This window comes from Oryx dammah, unplaced genomic scaffold (assembly GCF_014754425.2).
Source record: "Oryx dammah isolate SB20612 unplaced genomic scaffold, SCBI_Odam_1.1 HiC_scaffold_18, whole genome shotgun sequence".
Classification (NCBI taxonomy): Eukaryota; Metazoa; Chordata; class Mammalia; order Artiodactyla; family Bovidae; genus Oryx; species Oryx dammah.
Window position 1 is genome coordinate 32,383,543 of NW_024070202.1, and position 27,363 is coordinate 32,410,905.

General features: G+C 41.5%; 1 protein-coding gene across 1 annotated transcript; it reads left to right on the plus strand.

The window, feature by feature from the left end:
- GPNMB (glycoprotein nmb) lies at positions 1-25,962 on the plus strand. The gene is made up of 11 exons (XM_040260663.1): positions 1-237; positions 5,575-5,727; positions 7,531-7,674; positions 9,211-9,375; positions 11,823-11,981; positions 12,311-12,622; positions 17,047-17,145; positions 17,931-18,033; positions 20,388-20,602; positions 24,347-24,440; positions 24,881-25,962. The coding sequence occupies exons 1-11, from the start codon at positions 168-170 to the stop codon at positions 25,032-25,034; spliced, it is 1,668 nt and encodes a 555-aa protein (XP_040116597.1). The 5' UTR covers positions 1-167; the 3' UTR covers positions 25,035-25,962.
- Positions 25,963-27,363: the final 1,401 nt, after the last annotated feature.

The following is a 27,363-nucleotide window of genomic DNA, read 5'->3' on the forward strand; positions in this document are numbered from 1 at the left end:
AAGCAATGCTGCTTAATACCATCACATGATCCACCCCGAGGCTCAGTATTTAATTAAAATGAAGAGTGGAGCACAGCAAAAACCAGAAGAACACTGTTGTTCTTAGCGGATGAAGCCAGAGGAGTTACAAGTTAAACCTTGATTGCCTAGGTCTGTGAGAATTCAGCATGGAATGTCTCTACTGTTTCCTGGGATTTCTGCTTCTGGCTGCAAGATTGCCACTGGATGCTGCCAAACGTGAGTAACTCTCCGTTTCTGTCTTTAACCCATTCTCTGGCTATTGGCTGAAGTGACGGGTTTGTCTGGGTCTGCAGCTGGCCTTTAGGAAGCATTCACGCTCACTTGTTTCCTCTGGAAATGGTCGAGGATGTTGAGAGCATGGCAAAATGCATTCAGTTCCATTCTTTGCTCCGGGGTCTTGGGAAGTGAAAGACGCATGGCCCCTCTGTTGTGGAGGTTTCTTCTATCAAAATTGCTACCTGCTCTCTTAGAGACATTGGGAGGGTCGGGGTGCGAAGGGCATAGTCTCTGGCTTGAGATCACGGCCACACTAGCCACTAAAGTTTGTCTGATTTCCATCCACCGGGATAGTGTCACAGAGGAACTGAAGCCCAAGTCTGGAAACAAGCTTTCTAATAATTCCAATCCAGAAGCTGTTCCCAGTTCTGCTGAGGGAATTCCCTGGCAGGCCAGTGGTTAGGACTCCACACTTTCACTGCCAAAGGCCTGGGTTCAGTCCCTGGTCAGGGAACTAAGATCCCACAAGCTGCTCAGCCAAAAACGAAAAGAAAGAAAGAAAATCCTGTGGATTTTTCACAGACCTGCAGGAGTTTGCTGCTACTGTAGTGAGGTTACTGAGAAAAGAGCTGAAGCCCTGGGTCTCTTTTCTAGTTAGAGGCTGGGGACTTCTTAACAAAGGTGATGCCGAAAAGAGGAGTTTGTGACTGGAATGGAAGCCAGAGTTGTGAACCAACAAGCTCACAGGCAGCCCACTTGTCCAGTCCAGGGGATGTGTGGCCCCAGCAGCCCCCGTCCTCTAGGCAGAGGTAGTGCGGAGTGGGAGAAGGGAGTGAGTTAGATATTACCCAGAAGGTCCACTCTGCTTCACTTTAGTAGGGTAACAACCTTCGCAGGGTGAAAGTCCTGATTTTGCCAGATAACCCCATGAGGGGGCAATAGCCAGCGGAGGGGGCAAGGGGAGGTAGGTGCTGAGAAGGGGTCCAGCATGTGTTCAGTTTGGTTTGGTTTAGTCGCTCAGTCGTGCCTAACTCTTTGCGACCCCATGAACTGCAGCACACCAGGCTTCCCTGTCCATCACCAACTCCCAGAGCCTGCTCAAACTCATATCTATTGAGTTGGTGATGCCATCCAACCATCTTATCCTCTGTCATCCCCTTCTCCCACCTTCAGTCTTTCCCAGCATCAGGGTCTTTTCCAGTGAGTCAGTTCTTCGCATTAGGTGGCCAAAGTATTGGAGTTTCAGCTTCAGCATCAGTCCTTCCAATGAATATTCAGGACTGATTTCCTTTAGGATGGACTGGTTGGATCTCCTTGCAGTCCAAGGGACTCTCAAGAGTCTTCTCCAACACCACAGTTCAAAAGCATCAATTCTTCGGTGCTCAGCTTTCTTTATAGTTCAATTCTCACATCCATACATGAATACTGGAAAAACCAGAACTTTGACTAGATGGACTTTTGCTGGCAAAGTAATGTCTCTGCTTTTGAACATGCTGTCTAGGTTGGTTATAACTTTTCTTCCAAGGCGTAAGCGTCTTTCATGACTGCATTCACCATCTGCAGTGATTTGGGAGCCCCCCAAAATAAAGTCTGACACTGTTTCCACTGTTTCCCCATCTATTTCCCGTGAAGTGATGGGACCGGATGCCCTGATCTTAGTTTTCTGAATGCTGAGTGTTAAGCCAACTTTTCCACTCTCCTCTTTCACTTTCATCCAGAGGCTCTTTAGTTCTTCGCTTTCTGCCATAAATGTGTGCTACCCCGTGTATAGTGCTACGCTAGCTGCTCCACTTGCATCAGTGGGGTAGTCCAGATGGTCCTGCCACTATTCAGTGGGGGAGGAAACAGGAGCCCAGGTCTGGCTTTTCACCTGCTGGGCCCAGATCTAACATGGGAGGGTTCTGGATACAGGTACACACATTCCTCTTGCTTCTCCCTGCGAGAGAGAAAAGCCCTGCAACGAAGTGCAATCCCGGCGGCTGCTGGGTGGAGGAGGAAGAGAGGGGGCCACTGCTGGCTCCCGAGCAGGCCTGCTGGTTCCCCAGGAGGCGGTGGGGCTGATGGGGGGAGCTGGGGGCGGGGTGGGCGATTCCAGGAGCCCTCAGTGGTAGTGGGGTCTTGGATAGCGGATAGAGCGAGAGGGGGAGAGCATCAGGGGGCCAGGGTTCCGCCGCCATCGCTGAGGCCGGAAGCTGGCTGACCTCCCAACCCCAACTCACCCTCCCGCCCCCTAACTACCAAGCCGAAGGTCTGTAGTGAGGGCCCGGGAAAGGGCCTGCGACTTCAACCAGGGGACCCAGACGCAAGCGCTGTGTCGGCGCGGGCCGGGGTTTGGCACTTGTCCGGCCGCTGAGCCGCGTGGGGCCTCGCAACATCCCAGAGGGGCTGTGCAGTCCCCTGTCCCAGGGGAGGGGGCGGGCCAGAGACAGTAAGGACGCACAGCGGGCTAGAGGAAGAAGGCTTTCGTGCAGACCAGACCGCGGTCCTTCCTGCCAGCCCTGGGTCTGGACCAGGAAAAGTGACTTAGCTCCTCTGACCTTTCCTTTCTTTGTTTGTGAAACTGTGTAATGGGATTCTTGTGAGATCAGCTACTTGAAATCATCCTTTTTTATTTATGTGTGTGAAGACTTGTATCTTTTTTTCTCCCTTACTGTAATTCCTTGTGCATGGACCTGTTGTCCTTATTTATCTCTTGGCTTCTCTGTTGCCTTGGGACATGGTAGTGATCAACAAGCATTTAATAACTGATCAGTTCCCAGAGAAGAAGGCTAACGTGCTTGGAGGAGGAATTGTCTTACCTCCCTGTCCGCTCAGGACAGACTCCCCCAGAGCCCGCAGTTGGGGAATGGAGCGACAGAATTGACAGGTAAGCACCCCTTGCTCAGCTCAGCAGGCAGATTAGCCTGAGGTTGGGTGGCAGTTTGACAGGAGGCCCAACCTATTAGCATTGCAGCGAAACCTGCTGTGCTCCGTTTCACCTCTCCTTAAGACGATGTAGACTGGCCACAAAAAAGTAAGCATGGGTAGAATTTTGTGGTATATCAGACACCAAGGTATTCCTTTCCATTTTCCAGTCATAGCCCTGGTAAAAGGAGGAAGGAGAAGGTACTGACAAAGTATTAATAGCTCACAAGTGGCGCAGCTGCCGTGTAACAGAGCAGAGCCTCTGAAGGGGAGAGGGAACAGCCGCATGCTGCTGGGTGTGTACCCCACATCTTTCCCCGCCCCACTATCTTTTAAAATCTTACCATTGGGCTTTTGTTGTTGCTTTTGTTCTATTTTTTAATTCCGTTTTCAAATTTTGAGGCTATTTTAGATTCACAGGCACTTTTAAGAATAATACAAAGAGATCCCCGTGTATATACCCTTTACCTGGTTTCTCCCAAGGGTAACATTTTGCACAGCCATAGTACAATGTCGCAACCAGGGTACTGGCAAAGATAGTCCAAACACCAAACAGTCCCATCACCACAGATACAAACCCACTTCCCTTTCTCCCTCAGTCCCACCTGCCAGCCCCTGGCAACCACTAATCCATTCTCCAATTTTATAATTTGGTCATTTCAAGAATGTTAGAGAAATGGAAACTTATAGTATGTAATGTGGGAGAATTGGTGCTTTTTACTCAGCACAATTTACTGAATTGTTGCGTACATCAATAGTTTTTCTTTATCACTGAGTAGTATACCATACTATGTCATGTACCACAGTTTATCCATTTGCCCCACTGAAAGATTTTTTGGTTGTTCCAACTTGGGCTATTATGAATAAAGCTGCTATGAACATTAATGTACAGGTTTTTATGTGAACATAAGTTTCCATTTTTTCTGGGACAGATGCCCAGGAGTACAACTGCTTGGTTGCATAGTAATTGCATGTTTAGTTTTACAAGGAAACTGCCAAGCTGTTTTCCAGAATGGCTATACCATTTCTACCAGCAGTGTATGAGTGATTCCGTTTCTCTGCGTCTGATGTCGCTTTTAATTTTAGTCTTTCTGATAACTATACAGTGACATCTCATTGTGGTTTTAATGTGCATTTACTCACTGGTAAATGATACTGAACATCTTTTCATGTGTTTACTTACCATCTGTGCATTCTCATCTGTGAAATGTCTGTTCAGATCTTTTACTCTATTATTTGGGGGTTTTAATTTTTTTTTTTTTTTGCCAAGTTATGTGACATGTAGGCTCTTGGTTCCTCCCAACCAGGGATCAAACCCACACCCCCTGCAGTGGAAGCATGGAGTCTTAACCACTTGACCATCAAAGAAGTCCAATTATTTGCCTTTTTTAAACATTGTGAATTGTGAAAATCCTTTATATGTTCCAGATAGTATTCCTTTGTTGGAAATGTGGCTTGCAAGTATTTTCTCCCTGTCTGTAATTTACCTCATTATCCTCTTCACATGATGTTGCAGAGCAGAATTTTTTAATTTTAATGAGATCGGGTTTATCAATTTCTCTATTATAGATTAAGATTTTGGTACTAAGTCTAAAAATTCTTTCTTACTTAGAGCCTGAAGATTCCTCCTAGGCTTTTTGCTTTTTTACAGCACTGTGTGTTGAAAAGCTATCTTTCCTCCATTGGATTATTTTTGCAAAAGTCAACAGGGCATATCTATGTGAATCTATCTTTGAGTTCTGCAGTCTGTTCTGTGGACCTATATGTTCATTCCTTGTCACTCTCCTTTTAAGTGTGTATCTCTCCTTGACTTTTGACGTTTAAAATCAGAAGAAATCTGTGTTTGGATTATGCTTCTCACTCAGAATCTGAGAAATAGGAAGGCCTTGGAAGTGTGGGAAAAAACTGATCCTGGGAATCAAAAGTTACAAATCTTCATTTCCACTTGATTAAAGATGTCTGTGAATGAATCATGTCACATAAATGAAGGGACTTGAACTAACTAATCTTAGCTCTTTCAATGTCGAACATTCTACCATTCTGTGACTCAAAATTCAACTGAATTTCCAGTTATGAACATTTATTAATAAACATAGATCCCCTTTGTTCCTCACTTTGTTCCTTTTTAGAAACAGATACTGTCTCAGAGTATCATAGGACATTTGGTTTTTTTGTCTGATTTGAAGGCCCAGAGAAGAAACCCTGAAATCCTACAGCCTGTTTCATTGTAGCAGTTTCTGTGGCTCCCAGATCAATGTTGTTTCAGTGTTCATCTGCCTCCATTAAGAAGGGAATTACTTGCTGCTCTGTCCTCCTACCAGCAAGAAGGAAGAGAAGACAGAGGCTAGTGGCATCCTTCCAGTATGGCTTCTCTGAATACCTGCTAAATGAGAGATAAGTAGACAAAATAATTTTTTTCAAATATTGTTATAGGTTTTCATGATGTGCTGAGCAACGAAAGACCTTCTGGTTATATTCGGGGGCACAACCAATTAAATGGATGGTCATCAGATGAAAATGACTGGAATGAAAAACTCTATCCAGTGTGGAAGAGGGGAGACTCGAGGTGGAAAAGCTCTTGGAAAGGTAAATCAAAAGACTTAAACAACTGTAATTTCTTCTTCTTTTCTTTTTTTTAGTTTCAAGTGTATAATAGTGATTCAGTTTTTTAAATCGGAGTATCGTTGGTTTACAGTGTGTTAATTTCTGCTGTATAACAGTGATTCAGATATATATGTGTATATATATATATATATATATTTATACACAGTCTTTTTAAAAAATATTCTTTTCCATTATGGTTAATCTCAAAATATTGAATATAGTTCCCCATGCGATACAGTGGGACCTTGGTATGTATCCATTCTACGTATGCTAGTTTGCTTCTGCTGACCTCGAACTCCCCCGCTTCTCCTCCCCCTTGGCGACCACAGGTTAGTTCTCGATGTCTGTGAGTCTGTTTCCATTTCACAGATAGGTTCATCTGCGTCACGTGTGATACTCCACAAATAAGTGATACCATATGATATTTGCATTTCTCTGTCTGACTTACTTCACTTAGTATGATAGTCTCTAGTTCCATCCATATTGTTGCAAACGGCATTATTCCGTCCCTTTTATGGCTGAGTAGTATTCCATTGTGTCTGTGCACCACATCTTCTTTATCCATTCCTCTGTCGATGGGCATTTAGGTTGTCTCCATGTTTTGGCTATTGTGAATAGTGCTGCTATGAACATGGAGATACGTGTATCTTTTTGAATTATAATTTTTTTCTTGCTATTTGCCCAGGAGTGGGATTACTGGGTCATGTGATAATTCTATTTTTAGTTTTTTTTATGAACTTCCATACTGTTTTCCACAGTGGCTGCACCAAATTACATTCCTACTAACTGTGCAAGAGGGTTTTTCTCCACATCCTCTCAAATATTTATTATTTGTAGGCTTTTTGAAGGTGGCCATTCTGACTGGTGTAATGTGGCACCTCATTGTAGTTTTGATTTGCATTTCTCTAAACATCTTTTCATGTGCCTATCGGCCATCTGTATGTCTTCTTTGGAGAAATGTCTACTTAGGTTTTCAGCCCATTTTCCAATTGGGTTGTTTGGTTTTTGTTGCTGAATTATATGAACTGTTTATATATTTTGGAAATTAATCCTCTGTTGGTCAGATCATTTGCAAATATTTTCTCCTATTCTGTTGACTGTTTTTTCATTTTATTTATGGTTTCCTTTGCTGTGTAAAAGCTTGTAAATTCGAGTACTTTCTTATTTCAGTTCGTGTTGTAGATTGCGAACTCTGCTCACGGAAGCAACCATGAATGACAGTACACTGGTTACCAAGTGGGAGGCACCTGGGTTTGGCAACCTTCCCTTTATTGTCACAGTGTCACTTTCTAAACCCCTCACTCTCCTCCACACACAGCGTTTAATCTCCTTAGAAATTTACATTTGGTACCTCTTGGAAGATTTTGGAAAGCAAGCAGGTTTAATGTGGGAATGGTCATCTTCAAAAGTTCTGAGATTCCAGAGCACTTTGACGGTCTCAAAAGCATGATATGTCAGAAAGTTATTATCTTTCCATTCACTTTGAAATTAAAGATTACAAACCTTTAATAATTGTTTCCTCAATCAAATTAAACAGATTTTTAATTATTTAAGTAATTGTTCTCTCTGTGGTCAGAGAAATTTTCAGTTGGTCTGACTTTCCAAGTTCATCTTCTGGAGTGTTGTACTCTGACAGCGAAAGCTGGGAATCCTGCAAATAATTTATTGTAAAGAGGCAGAAGGATCCTCTGGTCCTTATTTGTAGCGTTAGCTTTCCTTTTTTTATTTATCAGTGAAAAGGAAAAGAGATGTTTGATCACTGAGCTCCTTGTTTCTATGTCCTAGGAGGCCGTGTGCAGGCGGTTCTGACCAGTGATTCCCCAGCACTAGTGGGCTCAACCATAACATTCGCAGTGAACCTGGTATTCCCCAGGTGCCAAAAGGAAGATGCCAGTGGCAACATAGTTTATGAGAAGAACTGCAGAAATGGTAAGGAATGTTATTCTCATCACAGGGATGGAATTCTGGCTTCTCAAAGAATAGCTTGATAGCTCTTTGTTGATCAGATCAGTTTCTGTTCACAGAAAAAACGTGGCCAGCACAAATGATAAAATGCATATATTTTGGTTTTGCTTTGCTCTTAGTTAAAGCAGAGAAGCTCTTTGTCCAAGTTAAAGAGCACAAATGATTACAGACACAAGAGAAATTACAAGGGGGATTATCTTGTTTTAGAACTCAACAGCCTTAAAAACTCAAGTAAGTACTAAAATTCTTCGATCAGAAAGAAGACTAGTAAGGGCAGTGATGATCTGATTTTATTACTTAGAACTTCTATTAAACTGCCAGTGGTTTATTTCTTATTGATTCATCTTCTGATGAGGAAAACAATAAATTCTGTATTGAAAGAGTTTGATAATTTAAAAGTATTGTATTTAGTAGCCTGTAACTTTTTTTTTTTTGCCTTTTTTCCCCCTAAACAAGTTGATTCTTACTAATGTTTCAAATGACAATGCAGTTCTCTTTTACATAACAGAGTCCACATAAAAAAACTTTTACATGGGAAGTTTTATAAAGTATCTCTTACCGTTAGAAGAAATGAGAGCTCTTGAAAGAAATGACTGATTCCAGGTGTAGGACAGGACACTCGCAGGTGAGCCAGGGACAACTTGTTGTGCCAGTAAACAGGAAGTAATGGGGATATGTCACAGGGACACAGAGGCAGCTTGAGGGGCCCCTACTGGCCATGTGTGGGACAATTTAAGAATAAAAAAAAATAGTGGTATAGTAGACAGATAAATAAAAGGCTCTCCATAAATGTCAGTGAACATAAAAAAAAAAGAGGATGAAAAGATTGTTCCAGATGAAAGTATATTGATCTTGACTTGCTTAAAGTGGAAAATGTCATACATACAGAAAAGTAGGGAGCAAGTAGATCGAAATTCAGCAAGTGTAATGTTTTTTTTTTTTTCTGTTTGCTTCCATCTATCTATATTTCTATTTATACATCTTTTCTCTGAATCGTTGAAGAAGTGAAATAGCCATGTGTAGGATGTGACCCTTGATTGGACTGTGGCAGGGGTGGTAATGGTATGCTTATGAAGGAGAATGTCTTTATTCTTAGAAGTGTGCTGAAGTCTTTAGGAGAAGAAAGTCATGATGTCAAATGAGTTAGGGGAAAAAAGCTATAGATAGAGTGAATCAAAATAAAAAGATACAGCATCCCTCAGTTTGGTTTGAATATGCTTGTTATTTGGAGCCCCAATATGAAGACAAACATATTAAATGAAATCTCTGAGCTTTTCTGAAAAATTGGTTTATATAAAACTCATTGAAATACAACATGTAGGCAGAAAAAGACCCAAGTCATAAAGGTACCATTAGATGAATTCTGAATATTAGGGTGTTAGTTGTCTAACTGTATCTCAGCTAGTTATGAAAAAATATGAACATTTATTTAATTCAGTGGTGAACCTTGAGCATTCTGAGTCCAGATGACAATCATGGCGTGCCGCTTTCTCTGTTTAGATACTGGTGCATCTCCTGACCCGTATGTTTACAACTGGACAGCGTGGACAGAGGACAGCGACTGGGGAAACGACACGAGTGAAGGCCACCACAACGTGTTCCCTGATGGGAAGCCTTTCCCTCGGCCCTGGAAAAAGAACTTTGTCTACGTGTTCCACACACTTGGTTGGGCTATTACAATCCCCCCTAGTTTCTTCTTTACCTTTCCTTAAAATTTTTAACCTTTTTTTTCTTTTCTCATTCTATTATTGAGAATTACAACACCTGGAGTTTAACAATTACTCTTTTAACTTTCCTTCAGTGAGGGATAAAAATAAAATCTTGGTTAGCCTTGCCGTTTCTCTAGGATATCAAATAGTTAAAAGGAGAAAAAAACAGGTTTGGCTTTCTTTAAAAAACAAAAACTACTCAGTTTGTTTCTGTCTAAAACAGTAATATGAAAAATGATATTTGTATGGCATATGGATGGTCATTTGTTGATTTATTCTTTAATCTCTTATGTTTTAAAAAGAATTTTAAAGAATTAGACGGAAAAAAAAAAAAAAAAAAGAATTAGACGGGTACTCTTAGTAGAAATTTTGGAAAATGCAGAAAAGCACAAATGAAAAATCAGTCAGCATAATTCATACCAGAGATTATCATTGTTAACACGATGATGCTTTCTCTACTAGTATTTCTTTCTTTTTTCTAGTATTTAAGATCATAACATATACACATTTTGGTCAAAATTGTGAGCATTGACTAAAATTCTTATGCAACTTGCAGGATCTTAGCTCCCCAACAAGGGATCAAACCCAGGTCCTGACAGTAAAAATGTTGAGTCTTAATCACTCAGGAGACCACCAGGGAATTCTCTAAAATTCTTTATATACATTATTTTAATGACTGTATAATATTCTATCGTATAAAAGTAAAATAATCTAAATACTCTTCTTCTTTGACATAGCCTATCTTCTTTTTTTTTTTTAACCACAAGTGGGATCCATTTTGCTTTATTATTAGTGATTTTTTTTTAGGAGGACTAAATTTAGGTTGTTATTAACAAAGTTACTAAATTCTTAGTCAAAAATCTTGGGTTCCATCTGGTTCTGAGCAGTTCAAATCTGCTAGCCATCACACAAACTCCAAATTTCGGAATGTTTTGTCAGTCTTAATGAATTTCAGAGAGCTTTTCTTTCTTCAATTATTTACAAATCAAAGCAACATATTAATAATACACTCCAGTTGAACAAAGTACAAAATATATAACAAACGCTATGCTCGTTGATTTAAAGCACATTTTTGTAGGGCCTTGTGGCCTGTCAGTTAACTCTCCAAGTGGCATTTCTTTGACCTGAAATGACATCATGTGCATGGAGTCACATGAGCTCACTAACACTTCAGATTCTGTTTAGCCTAGTTAACATCCGTTAACTTAGCTACTTAAGATGTCTTTATTTAATCAGCCTTTAGTTCAGAAATTGCTGTTTTCATAACAAGATTGTTTTGAATTTCCTTTTTATGCTGAAGTCTAGAGTTAACAGATATTTTCTCTCAGCTAAGCGCTGCCACTGTGGTCTACCTCTGGGTGCCAGAACTAGCATTTCGTCACGTATCACTAATTCCAAGAGACATGTCTTCCCCCTATAATCTCTAACAGAACTGCCTCTGCATTTCAAAGTTAAAGGGTGATCTTGAACCTTTACTGACACGTTTTTCTTTTTTTTTTTGGCCATACCTCGTGGCATGTGGGATCTTAGTTCTCTGACCAGGGGTCAAACCCATGCCCCCTATAGCAGAAGCACAGAGTCTTAACCCTTGGACTGCCTGGGGGAAGCACCCTCTTTCCTGACACCTTTGATCATGTGATGAACATGGTCTTTAAACATCCCCATCTTACAAGTATCCATCTTCTAATACCTTTTGTTCCAATGACACATCTATGACAGGTGCCTTAAAAAGATTAGAAAAATCTTTGAGCCCTAAAGGAGAGAAAATTACTGTCACTAGCTAGTCAGTGGTGGTCAGATTTAGGTTACAGTTGGAGAAAGAGAAAAGACTCAGGGGCCCTAGAAATGTCAACGAAACTACTTCATTCCTTTTCATACCCACCATACCTGTTTCTTTTTCATCACTGCATTTTCATATACAAATATTATTAGAAGGTGGAGGAATCTAGTTCCCTAAGATAAAAAAAGTTGCTTAGCAATATAGCTGAACTAGTAATATTATTACAAAAATAAGGTAGATTTTTGGATATATTTTTTAACTCCCTTGGACACTTCACTGTTACATTAAATGTATTTTCTGTGGGAAGCACATGTATTTCAAGTGCCAGGTCACTTACTTATAGTATTTGTCAACTAAGGACTAACAGCATTATCCCACTTAAACAGCTCTTTTCATTTTAGTCAACTATATACAACTACATTTATTTATTTGTGGGTTTTATAAGGTTTTATATAAAAATAAGCACTGTCTTCCTTTCTGAAGGAACCAAGACTGCATCCCCACCCTGCTGTTCCTTTCTGAAAACAATCTGTAAATGGTAGTTGTTAGTCTTTAAGGAACATCAACTTTCTATAATGATCATATGATGTAGCCAATAACTAAACATTTCTATCTTCTCAAAGGTCAGTATTTCCAGAAGTTGGGACAGTGTTCAGTGACAGTTTCCATCAACACAGCCAATGTGAGCCTTGGCCCTCAAATCATGGAAGTAACTGTCTATAGAAGACACCGATGGGCATATGTTCCCATCGCAAAAGTGAAAGATGTGTATGTGGTGACAGGTGAGTGATATGAGCTCTGAATTAACTGAGGACAAGGCGCTGAGTTCTGGTGATGTTAGTGGGTTTGAAAAAGAATATTTGAAAACCAAATATTCTGGGTTAGGTTACACTTCATCTGGACTCCTCAACCTCATATGTTTAATAACATAGTCCATCTGTGTTTTCTAAAGCAAACCGAGAAAACTCTAGAAAACTTGCATTAGAAAAGGGGAAACGATGCTGAATTATCCCTCATTTTAATTTCCAAACTAAAGGCACTATTGAAGTCACCCACTTAAAATCAAGCAATCATGCCCTCTTTCTTTCTTTTTTTTGGATGTACATTTTAGATCAGATTCCTGTATTTGTAACTATGTCCCAGAAGAACAATCGAAATTCATCTGATGAAACCTTCCTCAGGGACCTCCCCATTACGTTCAGTGTCCTGATTCACGATCCCAGCCACTTCCTCAATGAGTCTGCCATTTACTACAAGTGGAACTTCGGGGATAATACTGGTCTGTTTGTTTCCAACAATCACACTTTGAATCACACCTATGTGCTCAATGGAACCTTCAGCCTCAACCTCACTGTGCAAGCTGAAGTGCCTGGACCTTGTCCTTTGCCTTCACCCAGACCTCCAAAAACCACCCCTTCTTTGGGTAAGTGTTTTCCAGGTCAATTTTTGTTGGCAGGGCTCCTTAACAGCTAGCAAAAAATTGATGTGGTTTGTATAATTAGATCCTTAGTTAAAAAGATTATGTAAAGACTCTGCAGTGATTCCATTTTCTGCCTTTTGATTTCCTTTAGTTACTTATCACGGTGTTTAGTTGTTAGAATATGGAAGAAAGGAGAATATGTTTAAAGTCACTTGGTGGCTCGTATACAGTTCTTCGACCTTCCTAATTCTCACAGTTCCTTGTTACGTATACAGACAGGTGCTTTCCCCCTTCCAATCCTTCCCGTTTCTGGTTGCCTCCCAGTTTTTCTAGTTAAGAAGAGACACATTATCCCCTCATAAACATTCAGGCCATTCCATTGTCCTTTCTCCCCTTCCACATTCCCTCCCCTACTTCCATTCTCCTCCCTACCCTGCCCACATCCACTCCTTGTCCTGTGAAAACTCAACCATGCTTAGAAGTAGTTTACAAAGGGCTCAAAAAAGAATAAACCTTGAGAATATTTCTTGGCTGGCAGACTGGAAAGATTCCAGACACTAAAATTATTCTAGATATAAGGCATAGTTAATTAAATCCCAACTTCTCATAATAATACACGGGGACATTCAAGAAGTTCTTGAGCATTTACTTTGAGAAGCATTAGCTTTCATCTAATTCCGCACCCTACCCCAGGCCGTCACCATCCTTCCCCACTCAGCCGTGAATACATCTTCCATCCAGGCATCCCAGGGATGGCAGTAGACTGACATCCTCTCACTGGACACAAGAGGGTGCCATCGCCAAGTACACACAGAACACTCCATGGTGATGTCCAGACTTGTTGCAGTTGGCTTTTTTTTAACCCAAACCTGTTAGATATAAATAATAAACTGTTATTAATAAATAAGTGTGTTGTTAAGAAAAACTTATGTCAAGCATAGCTAATGCCAGACACTGTGAGTTGTTACTGATTTTGCTCTTTTTTTGAAATACTTTTAATTATTAAATGAATGCATGTTTCTTAGTAAAAATTCAAATTCAGAAATTTCAAATAAAAGTGAAAGCTCCTCCTTATTCTCTTCTCCCAAGAGTTAAACCCTGTTAAGAGTTGGTATTGTTTCTTTTTTTTTTTTTAATAAATTTATTTATTTCATTTTTGGCTGTGCTGGGTCTTCGCTGCTGTGCAAGGGCTCTCTCTTGCTGTGTGTGCAGGCTCCTCGCTGCGGTGCCTCTTGTTGCAGAACAGGGCCTTAGGGTGCAGGCTTCAGTAGTTGTGGTATACAGGTTTAGTGGCTGCACAGGATGTGGGATCTTCCCAGACCAGGGATTGAACCTGGGTCCCCTGCATTGGCAGGTGGATTCTTAACCAATCGGTCACCAAGGAAGCCCTGTTTCTTTCCAGATCTTTTCTGTGCCATTACAAACATATTCCATAAATACAAATAGGATTTGTCGTTTTAATTTTTAGGTAGATGGGCTCACACAATATATATTGCTTTACAATTTGCCTCTTTTAATTTAACAAACATCACAGACATCTTTCCATTATCAGTACATGTAAGTGTAATTCACATTATTCAATGACTTATTTATTTAACCATTCTCTTACTGATGGACACTTCAGTTCATTCTAATTCGTATTATGAATATAACTGCTTTGAACAACTCTAAACATATATCTTTGTTTTGGTATTTCTGGAGAAGAGTCAGTTTATTTATCTACAAGAATTGATGGTCTTCCTACAAATAAGGACACCAAGTGTAAAATTCAAAATAAATTACAGATGCTTGCTTTGTCTGTCTAGAAATTCCAGAATGGTAAAGGTCTTAATGTTAGGTCATTTAATGTTAGTCTATTTTGAATTGCATTTTTATAAAGCAAGATTATTTTGCTTAGAACATATTTATATCATAACATATGTAAAAAATATTTTAAGTCAATGAAAGAGTATTTTAAATGTGTTATTATTTTCTATAGGTTAAATGATAAGATAGAAGGTAGCAACCTTATGAATTCATTACATTATATAGTGAAAGAAAGCTGCTTGACTTCATCTAAAGGTGTTAGATCAACCATAATCAATCCCAAATGCCGTAAAACAACTGTGAGACTTGGAGGGACAGAAATATGTAATGGGACCCAAGGAGATGATAGGAGTCAGCCCATGACTTGAGAAAGTGGTTAGAGTGCTTGTCCTCTGGGGGAGAGAGCATTTTTAGCTACACAGACCATATTAACAGACTGGGATTGTTGAGCACTGTTACTATTTGACCAAAAATTATGTTGTCTCTGCTTTGGTAAGGGGCTTCCAAATAAGTACAGCTATTACATAGAAACCAAATGCAACCACAGGAGTGAGACACAAGCAAAGTCGAAGTGATGACTCGGGGATAATTACATTATAGGACAGACAGGTATGCACTAGCTTTAAGCCACAGAATTCTCTTCCCTTAGCTAACAGTGCCACTGGTCATTTTTCAGACTTTTGTGCACAGATCTAAAAAGAAAAACCTTTCCAAGACTGATGCTAATCAGTGTTATAATATATATATGATATATGCATTTACGCATGGCTTCCCTGATGGCTCAGTGATAAAGAAGCTGTCCGCCAATGCAGGAGACTTAAGAAATGTGGGCTCGATCCCTGTGCCAGGAAGGTTCGGGCATGGCAACCCACTCCAGGATTCTCGCCTGGGGAATCATGGACAGAGGAGCCTGATGGGCTATAGTCCATGGGGTCACAGAGAGTCCATCACGACTGAAGTGACTTAGTATGTATGTGTGTGTATAATGTGTATATATATGTCATGTTGTATATATAGATCATGTTTTATATATATATCATGTTATATGTATATATCATATATATATATCATCTATGTATGTGTGTATGTATGTGTGTGTGTTTATATATATATAATCTCCTTGCAGTCCAGGGGACTCTCAAGAGTCCCACCACAATTCAAAAGCATCCATTCTTCGGCACTCAGCCTTCTTTATGGTCCAAACTATAAAGGAGTCTTCTAGGGAAGAGGCAGCCATCCCTAATACCCTTCACAAACATATCTTTTGCTTTGGAGCTCATCCGTTAAATCTCAGAATACAATGAATGAGATTACCCTGCAACTTCCAAACGACCACCTTGAGACTCGGGGAATATAGCCAACTCTGCCACAGCCTGCCCTGATGATAAACCGCACCTACATCTGAATCTGACATGGTGTCAGAATCTTTCTGGGTTTTACCCAAACAGCGTTTCCAAAAGTGTCTGCCAGAGAGCACTCATTTCCAGAGTTGCTCTGAGAGCTGCTCTGCAAAGTTCCCTCTGAGCATAGGAGCATCACAGGCATACTTGTTCCCCACTAGAGGCTCTGAGGCCCTGGAGAAATCTCCCAGTTGGCTCCATCCTTACATACTCCTGTGTTAAAGCTGCAGCTCTTATGAAGCTTTGATTTCCCCCAAACTGTGTCCATTTTCATGTCTTTGGAAACATAAGAGACATAATATTGTATTTTCAATATTATATTTTCTTTCCAGTCTTTTTATCTTGCTAATGGAACACCAATCCCTCATTTAGAGCCTTTTAAATTGTAACTAATAGAGCATTAAATTCCTTGCTCTAACACATTCAAAGGACTATTTTTCAAAAGTATCTTGTATTCCCTTCTTTCCTTCCTCACACCTCTGCCCATCACAGTAACTGTAAGATTTCGAGAATAGAAACCTAGGATTCATGAGACATCCAAATGGAGAAAGAATTGCCCTTTTCCATGTTGTTCGCTTCTTAACATTTAAAATTATGTGCCATATATGCTATAACACATGTATATCTAAATAAGTATATATATAAGAGCATATTGGGACAAGGAAATGAATATTTATTAACTACTTCCTATGTGGCAGACATGAAAGCAAGTTTTATATGTCTTTTCTATTTAAGTTTAATAGTTTAACCCTGGTAGGTCAATAAATATTGTTCCTATTTTGCAGATGGGCAAATTGAGGCAAGGAGAAGTTAAATGATATGCCCATGGTCTCAAAGAGCTGAAAGCAAGGGGCCTAGAATTTGAGCCCAGAATACGTTCTTCCAAAATTACAATATAATTTTATCTATTGTGGCCTGCTTTATTTAATGATTATTACATTACACATTTTAAAATGGCTTCCACCCCTCATTTGCTATTTATATTTGAACAAAACATGGGACTGTGTTTGCTTACATAATTTAACAATTTTATAATATAGCTCTCATATCTCATGAATTGTTACTCATTTAGTTCAAATTTCTGAAGCAATTTAATAGTATAGAATTCTTGATGTTTTTCTAAAGAGCAAGTAAACAGACGTTTAGATCTTCAGTTATATCATGGACATCTTTTGCATTCTCAGCAACTAATCTAAAAATCTTTCTATTTAAACCCTCTAGTAACTGCTGGTGACAATACCCTGGAGCTGAGGGAGATTCCTGATGAAAGCTGCCATATTACCAGATATGGCTACTTTAAAGCCACCATCACAATTGTAGGTAAGACCGTGGGGGAAAGATGTTAGAATCCACCCTGGGCAACCCACTCCCTTCCCTGACTCCAGGAAGGGGTGGGGTTGGGAAGCGAGGGCACCCACTCAAGATGCTACCACACATGCACAAAAAAGACTCCACTAGCTTCTAGATTTCCACCTGCCTTTCCAGCCTTCCTTAGACGTCCGTCTAAGGGATGAAACGAGGTCCTCAGTGGAAACGAACTCTCTGTGAGGCCCACTTAGCGAGGAGCCTACGGGGGGCCTGGACCTGCTCACCCTGTGCTGCTCGGAAATCTGAATGAATGTGGCCTGAAGGAAGGCCAGCTGCAAGTTCCCACAGCTCCTGCTTTCCTCTTCTGGGTGATTTCACAAAGTCATACCTCCTGTGTGTAAGAAAGGGGGTTGAACAGAACAGCCACGCAGGGCTGTGCGCGAGGGGCACTGCTCACAGGCACCCAGCCGAGGAGTTGGGTGGGGCTACAACTCAAGCTGTATGCCCTGGGGCTGAGCCCCTCAGGAGACACAGTGGATGGGCCTCTCTTCCTCCAGGGTCATCTGCCTCCTGACATATACACAGGCTCCAGGAATAAAGGTCAAGCTTGGACTGAAGAACAGTTCAGTTTGACTTTGAAAATACTGCCTGGACATGTATCCAAACTCTAGGATAGCTTCCCAAGTCTGGCATGGTGAAAGGCTGTGTTCATTTTGTTTGGCCTTCTGATTTGTTAAGAAGTGGTTTGGTTTGCAATGCATTTTGATGTGTTTTTCTACGGGGCATTGTTCCTTTAGAGGGCATTCTAGAGGTTAACATCATCCAAGTGGCAGATGTCCTGATGCCTGGGCCACAGCCTGACAACTCCCTGGTGGATTTCGTTGTGACCTGCCAAGGGAGGTGAGTACAGTCTCCGAGGAAGGAAGGGGCCAAGTGAGAACCCTAGGCTGAACAATGGCCTTCACACACCTCCCACTTGTTAGGTTAATTTGGATTCTGTGTGCCCAGTTGCTCACTTAGTTCTGACTCTTTGCGACTCCATGGACTATAATTTGTCAGGCTCCTCTGTCCGTGGGGTTCTCCAGGCAAGAATACTGGAGTGGGTTGCCAATTCCTCCTCCAGGAGATCTTGCCAACCCAGGGATCAAACCCAGGTCTCTTAGATCCTCTGCACTGGCAGGCAGACTCTTTACCACTAGTGCCATCTGGGAAGCCCCAGATTTGGATTCTAGTTGCTCACTAAGCCAGAACGAGGAAGGGCCCTCTCAAGTGCTCTCAAATGTGCACTTGCTTTGCTAGAGTTGAGCGAGGCTCATCACCTTTAACTATTGAATAATTACTTATTGGACACTTACTGTGTCCTTAACATTTTACTTCTGTTTTCACATCAAATCCTCACACAATCATACGAGTCTTCTCATTATACAGATTGGGCCATCAGATACACAATGATTATAGTACCTCTCCAGATGGTAGGTACCTGGCAGAGCAAGGTTTGCAGGCTCAGAATCTCTGAAGTTCCCTGAGGCTCCTCTGGAGTCTGGGGAGCCAGTGTGAAAGGGCTGTGTCCTTGTGCTGATGAATAGCAATGCCTGATTACCCTGTCTACCTTTAAAACTTACAAACTCTTTCTACTGTATTACATAATTTGACTTCCTGTGGTTTTGTTACAACTATAAACAATAGGGACTTCCCTGGTGGCTCAATGGTAAAGAATCTGCCTGCAGTGCAGGAGATGTGGATTTGATCCCTGGATTAGGAAGATTCCCTTGGAGGAGGAAGTGACAACTCACTCCAGTATTCTTGCCTGGGAAATCCCTTGGACAGAAAAGCCTGGCAGGCTACAGTCCATGGGCTTACAGAGTCAGATGCGACTGAGCATGCACATATATAGATAATAGACTAAATAAAAAGTAATTAATATATAAATACTGTATCAATTAACCCATTAAATATTTAAATAATTTAAATATAATAAATGAATCAAGGAATTAAAATGTATGTGTATATGATATATATGGGTTTCCCTCATAGCTCAGTCGGTAAGGAGGTTAAGAATCTGCCTGCAATGCAGGAGACCTGGGTTCAATCCCTGGGTCAGGAAGATCCCCTGGAGAAGGAAATGGCAACCCACTCCAGTATTCTTGCCTGGAGAATCCCGTGGACAGAGGAGCCTGGCAGGTCGCAAGAGTTGGACATGACTTAACAACTATATGTATGTATGTATGTGATGTATAGATTAGAGAATGAGCTGGTATAGAAAGGAGGCCACACTTGATCCAAAGGGAGAGCTCCAGGGAATTCTCTGGTGGTCTAGTATTTAGGACCCTGCTTCCACTGCGAGAGGCATGGGCTCATCCCTGGTCAGTGAACTAAGATCTGGCAAGCTGAGTGGTGTAGTGCAAAATAAGAAAGGAATAGCTCTGAAGCTCTCTGAGTGGGGGAGAAAATGGGAGGACAGAAAGAGAGAACATCCTGACTGGAGAGGCAAAGGTGCTGCCAGAGGCCAGAGGTGAAGAGAGCATGAACTCGTCTAAGTCCCTGAGCCTTTATCAGCCTAGCTTCAGAGCCTGGTCTCTCCATTCAGGAAGTCTACTCAGACGTGAAACAGAGGCTAAGACAGTAATGCATGGGAGCTGAATGGTTACAGGGACAACTGTCAAATATCTTTTATGCAAATCCCAGCTCCACCTCTAACTGCTTTTGTGACCAAAGGCCAGCGAGCTCTCCTCCCAGAACTGGTTTGCACCTGCTGCATTAGGCTACTATTACTTGCCTCGTCAGGTTGTTGAGAGGAATAGACAAGGCCGTGTTACTTCTCTGAAACTCGGAGCCTTGCACACAGCAGGTGCTGCACGAACAGCTCTGGCTGCTGTTGCTACTGTAGTCAGATGTCTGCACAGGCCCCACAGGGCCGACTGGCATTTAGTACCACCTCAGCCTAACACCTAAGTCACCTGCATCTTTGAGTCTCTAGGGAGCCAAAGAGGAGAGGCAAGTTCCCAGCAGGCCCTTGCCTTGGGGGAAATAATTTCCTCCTCCTTCAGTCCTAGGGCCTCACCTTCCTGAGCATATAGAGGAGACTGGCTTACACACACCCAGGCTTGTTTAAATTGTATGTGACAACTTCACGTCATATAGTTTGAGTAAGACTAAGGTGGGATTCAATTTCACAGAAGTGTAATTATGTTTTCCTATTAAACTGAGGTCATACTCCCCTCTCTCTCCCTCTGGATGTCGTTCACACCCCCCAGCATCCCCACAGAGGTCTGCACCGTCATCTCTGACCCCAGCTGCCAGATCACCCAGAACCCAGTCTGCGACCCTGTGTCCATGGAGCTGGGAGACGCGTGCTTGCTGACGGTGAGGAGAGCCTTCAGTGGGTCTGGGACATACTGTATGAACCTCACTCTGGGTGATGACGCGAGTTTGGCCCTCACGAGCACCCTTGTCTCTATCACCAGCAGAGGTAAGTTTTGTTTTATGGTTGTACGAACATTTCATGTTGCGGATAAAGCATGGGTCTGATACTGAAGCTATTCAACACTTCACTCTCAATGTTTAGCTTTATTTCAGTGTAAAATTCATTGAACTGTCATTAATGTGAATTTGAGAAATGATATTACAGTACAATAGCAAATCTACTTGGGGAAGGGATGAGAGAGAGAGAACGTATGAAATAATGGCCAAAGGAAAGCTTTGAAAATGTTTTATTTATTTACTTATGGCTGCGCTGGGTCTTCGTTGCTGAACGGGCTTTCCTCTAGTTGCGGTGAGCGGGGCTACTCTCTAGTTGCAGTGAGCGGGGCTACTCTCTAGTTGCGGTGAGCGGGGCTACTCTCTAGTTGCGGTGTGAAGGCTGCTCACGGCAGTGACTTCATTTCTGTGGAGTGCAGGCGCTAGGCACTCGGGCTTCAGTAGTGTGGTGCATGGGCTTAGTTGCTCTGTGTCATGTGGAATCTTCCCAGGCCAGGGATCAAACCCATGTCCCCTAAATTGGCAGGAGGATTCTCAACCACCAGGACCGCAAGGGAAGTCCAAGAAAAGCCTTTTGATGAAAAAAATAAGCTATGATCATGGACAAGTAATAATGGGATGTGGTCACTGAATGCTTGGATAGGTTTGTATTTCAAAGGGAAAGTGTAAAGCCGAACATCAAAAAATAACAATGTTCTCCAATTAAACTATAACAAAAGGGAGACATGAAGCCAAGAGGAGAAATGAGAAACCAGGTGGACTCATGGCTCCCTTCTAAGTTACCATGGACCCTTCTTTTCTTTCCCAAAGACTACCAAGCATTATACTGAGATGGAAACAAACCAGATTACCCAAGTCCTTAAATGTTCAGCAGACAGACTACTCCTTGTCCCCTTAACCTCAGAGGGGTAAAGTGTTGACAAAGTGGATGAAGGAATTTCACTGAGAAATTCCCGTTCACTGGTGGCTGTTTATTTTCCCTAACCCCTAGGGACTCTACCTGGTGACCCTAACTGAATTTCACATGTAACTGGCTATGTTGTAAAATAATCCTTTACTTCGTAAAAGAAGTGCTTCATGGTGGAACGGAAGGGACAGGTAAAATTGTGCACACATTACAGCATGTGTTTTGCTCTTAAATTATTTATTTATGTATTTTGCTCTTAAATTATTTATTTATGTATTTGAGTCTTAGTTGTGGCACACAGGAGCTTTAATCTTTGTGGCAGTATGTGGGATTTTTAGCTGCGGCATGCCGTTCTTCACCTGTGGCATGTGGGATCTAGTTCCCTGACCAGGGATCGAACCCAGGCCCCTGGATTGAGAGCATGGAGTCTTAGCTACTGGACCACTAGAGGAGTTCCCACTTGGCTCCTTAATTTGAGTATTGTCGAATGACTAACTCACAAATAATTCTTTTGGTCTTGGAGTCTATCTTTTAAAGTGAAATGTACTTAAATATATATTTACTCATTAACAGTATAAAAGGCAGCTTTAACCTCATTGAAAGAAAAGCATAAGTAATAATGCATATAATTATTTGCTTGAGCATTTATTATTGGGAAGAGCCAAAGTGTACGTTAAAAAAAAAAAAGGATGCAAACATATCCTGCTTCCTTGAAGGCAGGATACGTGGGGCTTGGGGTGCAGGACTGGGGAGCAGGTCAAAAAGAGGTAGCCAGAGCCTCTGTATCCTACTGAATGTGGATCTCCTAGGCTGTCACTTTTGGGAGCTGCTGGGGTCATTCTTCTTGTGCTGCCGCAGCTGCTTTTAAAACTGCCTTTTAGAGCCCTAACCTCGTCCATGAAGCTTCCTCAGTTCTGGCAAATCACCATTCTCTTACCTGGATTAGATGCTTGGATATTTGCTTTCCTTTAATACTTATTGTAGTTAGTGATAATTTTAGGTGTGACCTGAACTGTTTTTTTTTTTTTTGGCTGCACCGGGTCTTAGTTGTGGCACACAGGACCTTTAGTTGTGGCAAGTGGGATCTAGTTCCCTGACCAGGGATCAAATTGGGGTCCCCTGCATTGGGAGCACAAAGTCTTAGCCACTGTACCAGCAGGGAAGTCCCTGAGCCGTTCTGTTTATTTATTTATGGTTGCGCTGGGTTCTAGTTACCGTGTGCATGAGCTTTCTCTAGTTGAGGCAAGTGGTGGATAGTCTTTGCTGTGGTACTCAGGCTTCTCACTGCAGTGGCCTCTTTTGTTGCAGAGCACAGGCTCTAGAATGTGGGTTCAGTACTTGTGGGGCATGGGCTTGGTTGTTCTGTGGCATGTGGGATCTCTGAATCAAAGATCGAACCCGTGTCCCCTGCATTGGCAGGTAGATTCTTAACCACTGGACCACCAAGAAAGTCCCTCCCTGAGCCATTTTTTAAACCCAAAAAAAGGAAGGAAAGAGAGTTTTTAATTCAATGGAGATTGTAGACTGATGACTTGGGTTTCAGAGTCAGAATTTCAAAAGTTGATCATTGTTTGAAGCCAAGCCCATAGACTTTTAGTGAAATGACTTAATCATTGATTCACCAAATGTTCATGAATCACCCGGGATATTTTCAACAAATATTCATCAGGTATCCACTCCATGCCCAGCACAGCTCCAGGCACCGCACAGACAGCTCTAGATAGAGTGGGAACAAGGTAATGAAGATCCCCGCTTCAGTGAGCAGAAACAGGGAATAAACAAATAAAATGATATTGTGAAGTCAATGAAACAGGCATAGAGAGTGACAAGCATGGAAGAGAGGCAACAGAGGTGGACTCTCTAGATTGGGAGGTCAGGAAAGTGCTGCCAACTTGGTGGCACTCGCTTGGAAAAGGGCCTCCTTTGAACTGAGACCTGCATTTCAGGAATGAACAGCCCATCTAGATCTTTATGTGCCACTGATAGGGTTTGGCTTTATTCTGTGTGCAAGGGGAACTGCTAGCAGGGTTGAAGTATGATCTGATTAGTACTTTTAGATGATCATTCGGACGGCTGAGCGAAGCCAAGGTTATTGGAAGGTAACAGTGCAAGTGAGCAGATGATGAAGATGTCCTCACAAAGGAGAGTGCTGGTGGCTGGAACTTATGATGGTGGCGGAGAAGACAGAGGGAAAAGAGACCAACTTTGCTTATACTTTGATGGCCGAGACAAGACTAGTTGATTTGCTGGGTTCTGGGAGAACAAAGAAGACATAATCCAAAGAAGTAATTGTGATACAGTGTGGTGGAGGCAAAGGAAGGGTGAGAAGGAGAGACATGACAAAGGAAGGCATGACCCAATGCCCTCATGCATGTCTGGAAGGCATTGCAAAGGGTTAGATGCTGGTGAGAGCTGGGGGATGGGCATTCCCAGCAGAGGGCATGGAAATTTGAAAGAGCTTGGGGACAATGGATCTTTATTCCAGCTAGAAGGTAGGCAGTGGAAGATGAGGCCAGAGAAGTGGGCAGAAAGTTCATGAAGCCCTTTGCTGCATGGGCGTGGCTGGGTTAACTCAGACCAGAGCAGGTGTCTTCAGGACATGACATCTTCTAAGCCCTTAACACAGTGTTCCAGACATGCTAACTCATTCTCTAAATGGAAGATAAGCTTCCCTGAAGACTATGTATTATGTAAAGGGAAAGATTACTGAAAGCTCAGAGGAGCCATATATCTTCTGTTTGCTCCCTTCCTCATTGATTTAATTACATTACAAGCAGCATGTCCTCTAGGTGGAAGCTGTCACTAATATGACCCTGCTTCTGTTTTAAGACCCAGCTTCCCTTTTAAGAATGGCAAATGGTATCCTGATCTCCCTTGGCTGCTTGGCCATACTCGTCACTGTGAGCGCCTTTTTGATGTACAAGTAAGTTGCTGGTTCTAACACTTTAAATCACTAGAGTATATTGTCAAAAATAAATGGCATATTTCTGCACAAGTGGGCTGTTTTCCCTTTTCTGCTTTGAAACATTTTGTGTGTGGGAAGAAAATCTTCTACTGAATGATGAATAGCAAACTAGCCTATTAATTTTGCTGTGGTTTTTTTTAATCCCTAAAAATGCTACCAAATGTCAATAACTTTACCAAATTGTCAGTTTAATGCTTAACATATAATCTCAAGTTATAGTAAGCAGGCACATTTCTTGCATAAAGAAGAGAAAATGTATTCTCATAAGACAACACTGTCTTAAAAGCCATAAGTTAAATGGAATGAACGATTCTGCACTTGACTTGTGAGAGATTTGTAGAAAGCAACCTTTTCCAGCTGGAGATCTTTTTTTAATCTGTCCAACATATTGCTTTCAGAAAACACAAGAAATACAAACCAATAGAAAACAGCCCTGGGATCGTGATCAGAGGCAAAGGCCTGAATATTTTCCTCAGTCATGCAAAGACCCTGTTCTTCCCTGGAAACCAGGAAAAAGATCCACTGCTCAAGAACCAACCAGGAATTCTTTGAATCTTCAGCCTTACTTCTGACCAACAGCTCATCCTCAGCACCATTTATGTCAGCTTGCTAGAGTGGATGATGATAACTTTCTAAAAAGATTAATGTAAAATATAGATTGTGTGAGAGAGGTCCAATTTTTAAAAATTTGTATAGGTTAAATGACATTTTAGAGACATGGCTGAGGTTGCATATAGTTTAATTCTTTTCCATGTTATATAACTGATAAAGCCAATTAATAGAGCTTCCTTTCATGATGATTTATGTTTCACTTGCAATGTCTTAGGTAAGCAGTAGGATAGATACGCTGTATTCAGAGTAGCAGGAGAAGGTACTATTCATTAGAGTCTGACCTAAGTTAACTGGAAAGAGAGGCTGGACATGTTCTAGCTTTCCATATAACCGTATACATAAAACCAGTGAATTCCTATTTTGAAGGTCATGATCCAAGCTCCCCGAATCCTGTGTCAATGAACATGCATGAGCTCCCAACAGAACACTAACAGGTCAGCTTTTAGTAAGCTGTGCATGCTTGCTATACTGAAAAAAAAAAGACGAGGCTAATAAATGTGTGAATATTATCATGACTGCCTGCCCAGTCCAAATGTGTAAAGGATCAGTACTCGTTCATTCACTTTTCCCATGGACATTTATGTGGCACTTTCTGTATACCAGGCATGTTGCCAGGCACATGGCCCCGTACTCGTGTTGACAATCTTGTGGACATACCTGAATTTCTGTAGACTCTGGCACTCATAGTTGAAATGATGTGTTATGATTTCCCAAAGAAGGAAGTCTCTGGTTTCCCTACCCATTTCTCTATTCAAATGAGAAACTTGATCAGTAAGGATTTTACTTTCATTTGTAACTGAAACTACCCTGTGTCAGTCATGACATTCTTTTTTCCTTCCTGAAAAATAAAGTATGAGAAGAGACCAGATCTTGGAATTATTTTTCTAATTTTTGTTTGCCTTTCAATTTTCCTGTATACTTTTAACACATAAAACGTTGTTTAACTTTGTCCCACGGAATGCTGATAATTTCTGAGTATTTTATGTTTTTAAGTATATGAATACAATATATGAAATTTTGATGAATTATGTATATATATAATTACACCAGTCTAAAAGAAGATTTTCTACAAGCAGTTGTTCTGAGTCTTTGTTTGAATAGTCAGTATTGTAATAAAACTAAATGTGAGAGGATAGTTCTAGGTCATAGATCAGCAATCATTTTCTGTAAAGGGCCAAGTAGTAACTATTTTAGGCTTCATGGGCCATATGGTGTCTGTTGCAACTACTCAACTCCAGTGCTGTAGCAGAAATGCCATCATATACATAAATGAAAGGGCATGGCTTTGTTCCAGCCTGAGCATATTGACAAAAGCAGGTGGCGGGCCAGATTTGGCTTATGGGCCATAGTTTGTGGACCTATATTCTAGGCAAAAAGAATATAGAGACACAATAACCAAAAGCAGTTTAGTAACCTAGATTACATCCTAATATTTAAAAAAAAGAGCCATGAAAGACATTCTTTGGGGCAACTGAGGGAAATTTGAGTACACTCTGGATACCAAATGGTATTACAGAATTGTTAATTTTCTTAAGAATAGGTGAAGATTTTCTTAAGGAGTTGGTGTGCTGTGCTTCCTATGCTTAGTTGCTCAGTCGTTTTGGACTCTTTGTGACCTCATGGACTGTAGCCTGCCACGCTCCTCCGTCCATAGGAGTTCTCCAGGCAAGAATACTGCAGTGGGTTGCCATGCCCTTCTCCAGGGGATCTTCCCAACTCAGGGACTGAACCCAGGTCTCCCACATTGCAGGAGGATTCTTTATCATCTGAGCCACCAAGGAGCGTCACTTCACAGGGCTCCTGCGGGCCGCTCTGGAAGAATGGACGGACACGAAAAGTACTGCGTATATGGCATAACGGTATGGATACTACATGCAGGAAGCAGTGTGAAGGGGCTTGCCATTTTTATGATAACTAGGAAGCCAGGACATTCATACCTGAAGCAGAAAAGTAATATCAAGTTGCAGCAGAATCACTTGTAGGTTTATTAAACACAGACTACTGAGCCCAACCCCCAAAATTATGGGTCCAGGCCCCGTAAATTCTGTTTCTTAACAGTTCTCATGTGATGTTGGTAGAGCTGCTCCCGGACCTAACTTGGAGAAAATAGTGGTCTTGAGATCCACTCTTGCCTTCTCCTATCAACAGAGGGCAGCAGAGAGCAGCAAATATACAGTCGGTCACCAGGGAAGCCGTTGAAATCCTCAGGAAACCTCCCTCGGTTTCAATCTAACAAATGGCAGGAGAGAGAACTGAAACCATGAATTAT

Bases quoted from the DNA above. Each gene is read 5' to 3' on its own strand.
- GPNMB (XM_040260663.1), top strand. From the start codon at position 168: ATGGAATGTCTCTACTGTTTCCTGGGATTTCTGCTTCTGGCTGCAAGA. The intron at 17,146-17,930 runs GTAAGACCGTGG...TTGTTCCTTTAG, and splicing joins AGCCACCATCACAATTGTAG to AGGGCATTCTAGAGGTTAAC. The intron at 24,441-24,880 runs GTAAGTTGCTGG...TATTGCTTTCAG, and splicing joins AGCGCCTTTTTGATGTACAA to AAAACACAAGAAATACAAAC.